Source organism: Plecotus auritus (assembly GCF_963455305.1).
Source record: "Plecotus auritus genome assembly, chromosome: 7".
NCBI classification, from domain to species: domain Eukaryota; kingdom Metazoa; phylum Chordata; class Mammalia; order Chiroptera; family Vespertilionidae; genus Plecotus; species Plecotus auritus.
The window spans coordinates 61,570,049-61,582,957 of NC_137774.1; the positions used below are offsets into that span (position 1 = coordinate 61,570,049).

General features: G+C 44.1%; 1 protein-coding gene across 1 annotated transcript in view; it reads right to left on the minus strand.

Moving 5' to 3' along the window:
* Window positions 1–7,571: 7,571 nt before the first annotated feature.
* Window positions 7,572–12,909, minus strand: part of CDR2 (cerebellar degeneration related protein 2) — a 39,983-nt gene continuing 34,645 nt past the window's right edge. Inside the window, exons 3-5 of the mRNA XM_080678156.1 lie at window positions 11,097–11,245; window positions 10,688–10,849; window positions 7,572–9,382 (exon numbers count right to left, since the gene is read on the minus strand). Coding sequence (XP_080534282.1) covers window positions 8,548–9,382; window positions 10,688–10,849; window positions 11,097–11,245 — 1,146 coding nt within the window. The 3' untranslated portion in view covers window positions 7,572–8,547. The remainder of the gene's footprint in view (window positions 9,383–10,687; window positions 10,850–11,096; window positions 11,246–12,909) is intronic.

Here is a 12,909-nt window from a genome sequence, read left to right on the forward strand (position 1 = left end):
AGTGATAGAGACTAGATTTAGAATGGTGTTTAAGATTATTCTGGGAAGATGGTAGGGCAGGAATCACCAGGAATGAACCAGGATACCTGTATTAGAACAAAGGACCCTATTCTCCAATACAGCAATCTGTGCTTTTATTGCTGATTCTGGTGATGGAAGTGCAGACAAAAGGTGGGCAGCCATTGTTGCACTCACCCTATTGCTGCAAGCCCTTACCCTTACGACTGAGGTGATACCAGGGGATTTAAAAGTCTGGCATGCCCTCACCCTCACTCCCATCATTTTTCCCGTTTGGAGAGCCAGACACTAAAGACTAGGACATTCAAAAATAGTTGCTTATATGGGGGAAATTAGAAAGCACCCATACCTGCCCAGTTAAAGGCCCAGAAAAGACCAGAGAAGACCTTAAGTTTTCATCTCCAGACAACTGTGCTGACAGCCTGCAACCACCAAAACAAAAACACACTCAAAACCCAGGAACCCTGGGAAAAGGGGACAATTTGATTTCCAGAGTTACTACATTATTAGATTCGAATGTCCAGTGTTCAACAACAAAATAAGGCATACAAAAACAGGAACATGGCGCATTCAGAGGAAAAAATCAAATCAATAGAAAATGTACCTGAAGACACAATGGCAGATGCACTAGACAAAGACCTGGACAGCTGTTTTAAAGATATGCAAAGAACTAAAGGAAGATGTGGAAAAAGTAAAAAAACAACAACAACAATGTATGAACAAAATGAATATATCAATATATAGAGATCTAAGAGAAACCAAAACGTTCTGAAGCTGAAAAGAAATGAAAAAAATTCACTAAAAGGATTCAAAGGCAAACTTGAGCAGGCAGAAGAATCAGCGCACTTGCAGATGGGGCAGTGGAAAATGAGCTTGAGGAACAGAATGAAAAGATTGAAAAAAGGTGAAAATAGCCTATGGGACCATTGTCACTATCAAACAAATCTATCATGGGAGTCCCAGAGGAGGGGAGAAAGGAGTAGAGAGAGATATTTGAAAAAAATAATGGCTGAAAACTTCAAATACCAGGAAAAATATGAATATAAAATATCCAGGAAATTCAATAAACTCCAAGTAAAATACATTCAGAGACCCAGTGAGACACATAACCAAACTTTCAAAAGCCAAGGATAATTCTAAAAGCAGAAAGAAAAGTGAATCGTCACATACAAGGGATCCACAATAACAGATTTCTCAATAGAAACTTTGGAGGCCAGAAGACAATGGGCCAATATAGTCAAAGAAAAAAACTGAACCAAGAATCGTATGTCCAGCAAAACTGTTCTTCAGAATTGAGGGAGAAATTAAGACATTACCAGAAAACAAAAGCTGAGGGAATTTGTGGCCATTAGACCTGCTCTGAAAGAAATGCTCAAGGGAGTCCTGCAAGGGGCAACAAAAGGACACTAACAGTAACATGAAGCTATATAAAGAAATGAAGATTTCAATAAAGGTAAATACACTGGCGCCCTAACCGGTTTGGCTCAGTGGATAGACAGAGCATCAGCCTGCGGACTGAAAGGTCCCAAGTTTGATTCCGGTTGAGGGCACATCCCCAGTAGAAGGTGTGCAGGAGGCAGCTGATCGATGTTTCTCTCTCATCGATGTTTCTAACTCTCCCTCTCCCTTCCTCTCTGTAAAAAATCAATAAAATATATATATTTTTAAAAAGGTAAATACATTGGCAATTATAGGAGGTGGCATTATTAACAATGGTTTGTAAGTACTTTCTGGGTACATGATTTAGGAGCTATACATTTAAATCTTGTTTTCTAGATAATTTAAAAGATTAATGCACTTTAAAATGACCAGATTAGCCCTAACCAGTTTGGCTCAGTGGATAAGGGTCCCAGGTTCGATTCCGGTCAAGGGCATGTACCTTGGTTGCGGGCACATCCCCAGTAGGGGGTGTGAAGGAGGCAGCTGATCGATGCTTCTCTCTCATCGATGTTTCTAAGTCTCTATCCATCTCCCTTCCTCCCTGTAAGAAAATCAATAAAATATATTAAAAAAATAAAATGACCAGATTATGTTTTGGGGTACACAGTATATAAGAGGTGATTTTGTGACATCAGTGAAAGGGAGGGGGATAAAGCTGAAAAGGGTCAATTATGTTACTTAAGATGGGATAAATTCAAATTAGTGTTTTAACTTTAGGATATGTAATCCCCATGGTAACCACAAAGAAAATAACTGTAGAAAATACATAAAATGGAATGAGAAATTTAAACATTTCACCACAAAAGCAGGAAATGAAGGATAAAAAAGCTATAAGGCATATAGCACAATGACAAACTCTCCTCATCAGTAATCACTTTCAATGTAAATGAATTAAACTCCAATCAAAAGACAGAGGGAGGCAGAATGGATAAAAACACATGATCTAACTAGATGCTCTGTACAAGAGACTCGATACCCAAAGACACAAAACAGGTTGAACGTGAAAGGGTGGGAAAAGATATCCCATGGAAATAGTAACTGAAAGGAAGCAGGAATGGTTATGCTAACAGCTAAATAGACTTTATATCAACAAAGGTTACAAGAGACGAAAGACTACAAAAGGGTCAACACAGCAAGAACATAAAACAATGGTAAACATTTATGTACATAATGACAGACATCAAAATATATGAAGCAAAAGCTGACATAGATGAGAAACAATTCTATATAGTAGTTGGAGGCCCCACTCACAATAATGAATAGAACCATAAGACAGACAATAAGGAACCAGAGGACTTCATACAATAAACCAGCTAGACCTAACACATGTAGTCATGCACCACATCACGACATTTCAGTTGATGTCAGGCCACATATACAACAGTGGTTCCTTATAAAGGATTAAAAGCAAAAAGTTTGTTTGCAATGTTGAAAGAAAAGGCTGACTAATGTTGAATTTATTGCTAAGCTCTGGGTGGTGGAATTCAATGAGGCTATCATAGCTGGGGCCTCAGAGTTGGGGAGGGAGCAAGGAACCCATGCTCCCACACCAGTCCCTGCACAAACACACACTCATGCCCACAGTCACTTCCCTCTGTTTATCTGTTTCCTCCCAGCCATTTCTCTCCCTCTTTCTGTTTTATTATTTCTCATCTCAAGTTTTATATCTGGGTATCTTGATCTGTGTACCCTTTCTCTTCTCTTTTTCCTTCTCCCCTGATGTCTACTCTTCCTCCAATAGCAATTCCTTCCACAGCCCTTCCCTTGCCCTTTCAAAGCATACATGCACACACTATCTTTTACACCTCACTTTTACTGTACTTTTTGTTACAACTGCCTACAGTATTCAGTACAGTAACATGTTATGCTTTACATGTTTGTAGACCATGAGCAATAGGCTGTACCATACAGCCTATGTGTGTAGTAGACTGTACCATCTAGGTTTGGTATAAATGGACTCTATGATGTTTACACAACTATGGAATCACCTAACAATGCAATTCTCAGAATTTATCCCTGTAAGGGAACACATACCATGACCCATCACCTAACAACAGAATACACATTCTTATTGCACAAGGGGACACTTTCCAGGATGTGTTAGGCCACAAATTAACCTCAGCAGATTTTAAAAGACAGTTATACAACAGTGGTCAGCAAACTCATTAGTCAACAGAGCCAAATATCAACAGTACAACGATTAAAATTTCTTTTGAGAGCCAAATTTTTTAAACTTAAACTTCTTCTAACGCCACTTCTTCAAAATAGACTCGCCCAGGCCGTGGTATTTTGTGGAAGAGCCACACTCAAGGGGCCAAAGAGCGGCATGTGGCTCGCGAGCCGCGGTTTGCCGACCACTGTTCTACAAAATATCTTCTCTGGCCACAACAGAGTAAAGTTAGAAATCAATAACAACAACAACAAAAACACCTAGAAAATTTGTAAAATTGTAGAAATTAACACACTTTTAAACAAGCAAGGATCAAAGAAATCATGAGGGAAATTGTAAAATACTTGAGAGATGAATGAGAAAGAAAACAGAACAACCAAAACATGACACAGCAAAAGCACTGCTAAAAGGGAAATTTATAGTTTTAAATGTTTATATTTATTAAAAAACTAGAGGCCTGGTGCAAAAAATTCATGCACTGGGCCGGGGGGGAGATGTCCCTCAGCCCAGCCTGCACCCTCTCCAACCTGGGACCCCTCGGGGGATGTCCGACTGCCGGTTTAGGCCCAATCCCACCAGTTTAGGCCTGATCCCACCAGCAGTCAGACATCCCTCTCACAATCCGGGACTGCTGGCTCCCAACCGCTCACCTACCTGCCAGTCTGATCAGCCCCTAACCACTCCCCTGCCAGCCTGATCGATGCCTAACTGTTCCCCTGCTGGCCCAATTGCCCCCAACTGCCCTCCCCTGCAGGCCAGGTCGCCCCTACCTGCCCTCCCCTGCTGGCCCAGTTGCCCCCAACTGCCCTCCCCTGCCAGCCCAGTCGCCCCTAACTGCCCTCCGCTGCAGGCCCAGTTGCCCCCAACTGCCCTCCCCTGCAGGCCCGGTCACCCCCAACTGCCCTCCCCTGCCGGCCTGATCGCCGACAACTACCCTCCCCTTCTGGCCATCACAAGATGGCGGCCATCTTGTACGAGGGCGTGAGAGTCAATTTGCATATTACCTCTTTATTATATAGGATTGGAAACATTAAAAATGGCAGTGGAGTAAATGGATGCTATAGAGATACGTTTCCAGGACCAAACTGGAATTACAAAATACAAAAAACAAACAAACAAAAACATCCTGAATAATCAACTGAAGACTAGCTGGAGAGAAACCTAGTAACTAAGAATGGAAAGAGGAGACCACAGTAGGAAGGGCGGAGGAACAAAAGCCAGGCTTCCACAGACAGCAGCTGAAGTTCTGGAGAGATATCTCAGCTCTGGGGGGTTGCCACTGAGAACTCTGGGGTCTAATACCCAAGCTGGGCCTCCCAGCAGAGAGCACCAGAACTGAGAAAGGTGCTCACATATCATCTGCTTGTGAAAAGCAGCGGGGTTGCTGTCTGCCAGGGAGAGACTGCCGGAAATGCAGGCACCCTCTTAAAGGGCCAATGCACAAAATTCCAAGTGCATCCACTCACCTTGGGCTCTGGCAGAGGGAGGGCAGAGTGGACTGGAGCTGTGTGAGCAGAAGCCAGGGTGGGGCTCTTGGGATAGACCTTAGAAGGCAGACACCTTCGTTTCCTGTGCTGAGTTGTTCCCTCACACTGCGGATGACATCTTTTCAGACAGACCTTCGCTATCCAGGTGGTTTTTGCCTGGGGGGAAGATAGTTGCCCCACCCTATTGGAGAATAACTCCAAATTTCAGTTTTAAAGATGAATTATGGGGATGGATGTGATGATGGCTGCAAAAAAATGTGAATGTATTTACTACCACTGAACTATACATTTAAAAATGATTAAGATTATTACACTATGCATATTTTTACCATAATAAATTTAAAAATGGAATCAGATGGATCGAAGGACTGTCAAGAAGACACACACACATACATATTTATGAATTTTTTTGGTAGTAGCGAAGACTAGAAGCAGTCTACCCACCAGGGAGTATTTAAATGCACACACACATATGTATCCATTAACTGGGATACTATACAGCTATCATAAAGAACGTAGATAGCCCTAGCTGGTTTGGCTCAGTGGAGAGAGCATCGGCCTGTGGACTGAAGTATTCTGGGTTCAATTTCAGTCAGGGGCACATGCCTGGATTGCAGGCTTGATCCCCAGTAGGGGGCTATGCAGGAGGCAGCCAATCAATGATTCTCTCTCATCATTGACGTTCCTCTCTCTCTTCCTCTCTGAAATCAATAATATATATATATATATATATATATATATATATATATATGTGTGTGTGTGTGTGTGTGTGTGTGTGTGTGTGTGTGTATGTGTATATATATATATTGAAAAAAAAAGAATGTAGATAGTCAGTGAGCCTAAGCTCTTCCAATCAAGAGAGAGAGAGAGATGACGTTCGTCAGGCACAAAAGCAAGAGTGGACCCCGCCTGCTCAGTGTTCATGTGCTCCCAGACCATGTAATCAGATAAAGATTTCAAAGATTCATGGTTCAGTAAAAATGGAAGATGCAGAAGAGTGCTTATAGTATACTTATTTGCTTAAAAATATGGGTCTCATAAACATACTGTAGCCCTGCGCACGAATCCGTGCACCAATAGCTCTCTGTGGGGCCTGGCCGCTCCACTGCCAGGAGGCTCTCCACTGTTCAGAGGCTCTCGGCGGCCCAGAGGCCCATCCGCGCCCCAGCCTGGCCAGAGGCCCATCTGCAGCTGGGTGCAGAACACTTGCCTTGTTGCTGGGGCGACGACGCAAGCGTTCCACCCCCCCCCCGGCCCCCCGGGCTGCTCCATGCCTGCTGCCCAGAGGCACTCTGTGGCCGGGGTGGATGAAACAAGCATTCTGCCAGGCCGCTCACACAGCCTGCTCTCAGCAGCCGCCCCCGCCCCGCGACTGGGGGACTCCAGCAGGGCTGAGAGGACTGGGTGTCACTATCTTTGTGATGGAGTGATGGTTAATTTGCATATTACCTTTTATTAGATAGGGTTCATGTACTAATATATACACAGAGTATTTTGGAAGACTATACAAGAAACCTAACTTGGCCCAAACCGGTTTGGCTCAGTGGATAGAGCGTCAGCCTGCGGACTGAAAGGTCCCAGGTTCGATTCCGGTCAAGGGCATGTAACTTGGTTGCAGGCACATCCCCAGTAGGAGGTGTGCAAGAGGCAACTGATCGATGTTTCTCTCTCATCGATGTTTCTGACTATCTATCCCTCTTCCTTCCTCTCTGTAAAAAATCAATAAAAAATATATTTAAAAAAAACAAAAACAAAAACAAAAACAAAAACAACAAAAAAAAAGAAACCTAACTTGTATAGTTGGTTCTGGGGCGGGGATGGGTTGGGAGATCAGTGAAGACAAGATAACTAAGTTTACAAACTCTTTAAACTTAAATAATTCAAAAGCAAAATTTAAAAAAGTCAATGCTCATTTAATGTTTGAATATTATAATGTTTCTTTCCTATAACTGAATGAGAAAATGTTTTGAGAATCAACTGGTCAAGTGCTATTAATTCAGTACCCAGACTGACACTCCTAAAATAGTGAAAAATTATAGAGTATATAATTTGAAAATGTTTTTCAATCATATAGCAATTTTAACCAACACTTGTCAGTCTGAGCAGAACTGATGCTATTACATAATCCCAAGGACTTGTGTAAAAGAAATGGGGGGTGGAGGGGAATCACTATCAAGCCCTGACCTGAGTGGCTCAGTTGGTTGGGTGCTGGCCCATACACCAAGGGGTTGCTGGTTTGATTCCCAGTAAGGGCACATGCCCAGTAGGGGATGTGTAAGAAGCAACTCACAGATGTTTCTCTCTCTCTCTCTCTTCCTGTCTAAAAATAATTTAAAAAAAATCATTATCAAATTTCCTAATGATGTTTGTTGGAACAAAGAAGAGTGAACACTTGGTTACAACAGTGAAATGGCTTAAGCTTAAATTAATAAGCAACAGACCCATTTGTTCATTTTCATAGGTAGTTTTATTTGGTTTTAGAAAAATATATACAATTACGGGAACCTTAGTTCTCTTAAATAGTTTTAAATTAAAGTATGCAAGTGCGAGGAGTCATCCATTTCCACAGTTAGAATGATGCCAACACTGTTCAGTAAAGCAGCAGACGGGTTCCTGCAGCCAAGCCCAATCACTGACAGGAGCTGCAGGCATTGAGCAGGTCAGCAGCTCAGACAGCACAAGAGGGGTTTGTCCCCTTTGTTGGAATTTAGGAAGGAAAGAAGTGTGTGCTTGGCTACCCTAACACTGTGCTTCGCGTGAACACACCTGGACGTGGGGTGGAGGCCTTTGGAGTGCAGGCTGACAGGCGAACTGGGGTCAAGCAGAGCTCGCCTTTCTGCAGGGTGCTCAGTGCTTTAGATCTGTTAGGATTACCTGTCACGGTTCGACTGGTAGCAAAGGAAACTCAAAGGTGTGGAGGACTTGTTAATACTGTTTCTTTGGATTAGACCCCTACTTTCTCCTGAATGGTCTTCTTCATGAATTCACAGTATCCAACAGTGCTTGGGAACAGTTCAGGTTGGTGGCTGACTTCCACATTTTGAGAAGTTAAGCCAGGAGGCAGCAGGGATCGCCTTAGCTTCGTTTCCCCGGCCCTTTCCCAGTGTAGCAGGCACTGTGTATATCAGTACATCCTATGGAAGCTCCAGGCCTACCTCTCCATGAGTACAGCTCTGCCCCCACTGCTTCTGGGGCTTCTCAAGGATGGCAGCCTAGTCAGCGCCAGCCAGAGGCCAGTTTGTCATGGGAGGGACTTACTGCGGGGCTGGGTTAGGAAACTGATATCAGGAGCCATCCTCTTTCCTCACTGTATATATACACTTGCTGAGTAAGCAAAGTAGTGAGCAGCTTCAGGCTTTGGGGTCTACAAACACGTCTGAGTGGGAGAGGGGTGATGGGAGATAGGAAATGAGCAGGGAGCTGGAGGCCCCATTAAGGAGAGGGGAGAGAGCGATATTTCATTCTCTGCTCGTCAATCTCCTGCTTCGTCTTCTGGATGCAGCTGAAGATCTCCTTAAAGAGCGCTTTGTATTCAGGAGGTGGTGTGCTGGTTGGGGAGCCAGCAGGCTCGGGGGCACCAGCGGCGAGTGGGTCCCTGGCAGCTGGGTCCCTGGCTGGAGCCCTGGCAGTCTGCACAGCCTTGTGCGACAGTGAGTCCCCCTCCTGCTGCTGGCACTTCTTCAGCAGCTCCTCGTACTTGGCCTTCAGGGCACTATACTGTGTGTCCACTTCCTGCAGCAGGGACACACCCCTCTGCTTCACAGCCTTGGCCCTCCGGATGCAGGTCTCCTCATGGCCCTTCACGATGTCACCACTGGCCAAGCTGCTGAGCACTGTCTCACTGCTGCTGCGCTTGAGGGGCCTCCGTTGGGCCTCGGGCACTGTCAGCAGCATCTCTTCCAGCAGGCTCTGGCCAGGCTCTTTGAAAGGGACAAATAGGGAGTCCGGCACCAGCTTTTCAACCCCATTCATGAAGGGACGCTCCGACTGCAGCACCCGCCGCATTTCAGTCACCTCAGCCTCCAGTTCCAGCGCCCGTGCCCGGTAGGCGCCAGTGGCCCCCAGCTGCTGCTCCAGCTCATTGTTCTCCTTCAGCACAAGCCCGTACTCCTCCTCCAAGGCCATGCGCCTCTGCCGCTCTAGGCTCAGCTGTGCCTGCAGCGTCCTCACTGCCTTCTTCAAATGCTTGTTTTCTTCTTCGTCGGGGCTTGGCTGACTTGGCAATGAAGTGATCTTTTCTGCAAACACATGGTCATACACAAAGTGTCTAGGGAAAATATGGAGAGAATATATTAACCAAGTCGACTGAGAATGGTGAGAGGAAACGTAGTAACTTTTTTTTCAGCTAAATATTTTTTAAAGGCATTTCTTTAGGCACAAAAACCATTCACTGGGATTTCTGTTTTACTGAAGTTTCAATATTTTTCTTCATTCTAATGTAAAATATAACCCCCAAATTTGTAGTCTATCAGAATGCAGGGACTGAATTTTTACCCATTCCTCACTAGAACAGTGGCTAAAAAGAAATTGTGTGAAGTGGGCAAATAAACATATTTGAAAATATAATTTTTGAGACTAACTTTTTTAAACATGAAAAGTGTCCAGCACACCCATTCCCAAAGACCATTAGTCTATTAGCTTTCAAGGGAACCAGAATGGCCAGTGTTCCTTGGCCTTGGAGAGATTAGACTCTCTGGGGTAGTCTTAAAAATTGATGCCTGGGTCCTATCCCCCAATTCCGACCTAAATGGTCTGCTTCCTGGACTTGGGGTTCTTCCAAGTTCTCCGTGTGGTTCATAATATGCAGCCATTGCTGCAGTGTTTTTTTAACCAGGAGTGTACATCAGAATCACCTGGCAGCTTTTTACCCACACCCAGAGGTTCTGATTTAGGCCTGAGGGAATCACTTGTATTGCAGTTGGAAAAACTCAGCAGGTGATCTGATGAACCAAGCCAAGGGTGAGAACCATCAAACACAGAGCTGGCCTCTCTCCCTGTTCAGGATCCTTGGCAACTTGTAACTGTATTTATCTGTATGAAGATTTGTTCAACTGCCTCTCGTGGGATGGAAAACTCCTTGAAGGAGGGCAGGAACTGTGTCTATTTTACTTGCCACTCTTCATGTCTAGCATAGCATCTGACCACAGCAGGTGCTCAATAAATAATTTTAAGTAAAAATTCAGTCTCATAACTAAATTATAAAGGCATATCTTTAGGCACAAAAACCGTTCACTGGGATTTCTGTTTTACTGAAGTTTCAATTTTCTCCTTCACTCTAATGTAAAATATAACCCCCAAATATGTAGTCTATCAGAAGTACTGCATTTTATTTTAAACTAAGATTTAGCACATTAAAAGCATGGAAATAATGCTCCCAAGACTTTAGAAAATGAATTTCCATGAAACTGCTAATACCCAAGAACTCTATAATTTGCAGTTAGTGATTTTGTTCAAACCACTGGTGGTCTAACAGCCACGTGACGTTTCTTAAATATATTTTGAATCTACAGGAATGCAGACGGCATCTGTGCTGAGATGTTCCCCGTATGTGCTGTGGAGGGTGGGTTCTTACTGGCGTAGGTCATACAGCTCTTTCAGACCCGAGAAGCTGGGTGCCGACTTTTGGCCACGCTTCCCCTGGCTCCTTTTCCCTTGGCCAGATGACTTCAGCTCCTCCACTTGGCTCTGGAGGTGATCGATGTTGGCTTGCAGGCATTCGATTGTTTCAGTCAGACTGTGAGGGACAGACAGAGCCATTGCTGCTTGTCACATGAAATTGAGGGCACGGCAGTGAGGAGAGATTAGCTGCCAGTCACTCAAAGTGGGCTTTCTTAATTGGAAGGGAATGTTCACTAATCTCTATTCCTCATAAAGAATTAAACCTTACCCCATACTAACCCAAACCCATGACAATCATGCTCTAGTTTATACTAAATGACTCCCGCTCCCTGGGCTTCCTCAATGAATTTTAGAAAGTTTACCTCAGAATTTTCTGTTGTGACGCCTTGCTGTCAGCAACAAGCTTTTGATTTGTTTCTTCCAGCTCCCTTGCTGTGACATCTAGCTGCTCATAAACCTTTGCATGCTGCTCATTCATCTGCCGCAGGAGCTCCACCTGCTTGGTCAGGTGCTGGAAGAGAAGGTGGATGCACCCAGTCGCACAGTGAACACATGAGACACCTGCCGCCCTCCAGCACCACTGGGGGTCCTGCAATGCAATTCTGACACAAACTCTCTGAAGTTAGTGACCCCACAGGTCGTGAGGGCTCAGTCTCACAAAACTGCCCGCACTTCAGATGCAAGTCCCATGGCTGCCTGTACTTCCTGCCAACCAGCTATAATTTGGAGGTTCCCATGACCTCGCCTTAGGTTCAATAATTTGCTACATCAATTCACAGAACTCAAGAAAGCACTTCACGTGCGTTGACGGGTTTATTTATCAAGGAATCAACTCCGGAACAGCTAAAAAGAAGAGATGACAGAGCAAGCTGTGGGGCTGGGGAAGGGTACAGTGTCCACGCCCTCTCCAGACACACAACCCACCTTCCTAGCACCTCGTTTCAGAGTTTCATCAAAGCCTCATTAGAGGTATGACTGATTAGATCATCACCATGTCGCCATTGGTGCCTGAGTGCAATCTCCCGTCCCTGTCCCCTCCCCAGAGGCTGGAGCTGGGCTGAGAGTTCTAGCCTTTCTCTGGCAACCAGTCCCAATCCTATCAGTCAGGACACTCCAAGGGTTTTTGAGCTCTGTGTCAGGAACTGGGGACAAATAAATAATTTCTTAAAAAATCTATATATTTTTATTTATTTCAGAGAGGAAGGGAGAGGGAGAAACATCAATGATAAGAGAAAATCATTGATTGGCTGCCCCCTGCACGCCCCCTAATGGGGATCAAGCCTGCAACCTGGGCATGTGCCCTGATCGGGAATCAAACTGTGACCTCCTGGTTCATGAGCCACACCAGCCAGGCAATATAATTTCTATTACACCACAATACCACAGGTTTATTTTATGAAAAGAGGAACTTTAAGTCCCAAATAAGCTACCTGTCTTCAGAGGAGGTTGAGTCCAGGCCATGCTACACGCTCAGTTTCCTTAGTGCTTACCAACCTCCTGTGCATCACTGAAGGCAGTCAAGCCTTACAAAGCACACAACATGCAAAATTCACACTCAGTAGGAAAAATCTCGTGAGAAAAAATTATCTCACAGAGAAAGAAAAGGCACAGAAAACATGATCATGTTTAAGCAAAAGTTTCATGTTTTGCAGAAAGAAGAAAGCCTAAAGTGGAGGATTTCAGGTGATTTTCATTTGGAAAAAAATAATTTTCTTTTTCTCTAAGTAAAACAAAAGTGGAGGGGGTGTGGTGATAACATTGATTTAACCAGAAAGAGATATTTTAGTTCATTATTCAAAGACTTGTTATTCTTAATTCTGAGAATGTTATCACCATAATCCTTATTCATGAAAAATTACTTACTTTGGTGCTGCTATATTGCTTTCTAAATGGCAAGGATAAGGGGAATAATCATAGTCTAATGCCTCGGCATTCAGTTTGATTTCCTACTCGACTCCACCTGAAGACACAGAAACGGTAATATTCCAAATGAAATATTTATAGGACTTCTCTGGAAAGAAAAAAGGTAAGTCTGAAGTATTACAATGACCAAATGGCAACAGACCAAATATATTACTTTAAAAACACGTTTCTTGAGGCTTTTTATAGAGCTACTAGAGGCCTGGTGCACGAGATTTGTGCACTGGGGGTGGGGGACTCCCTCAGCCCGGCAGT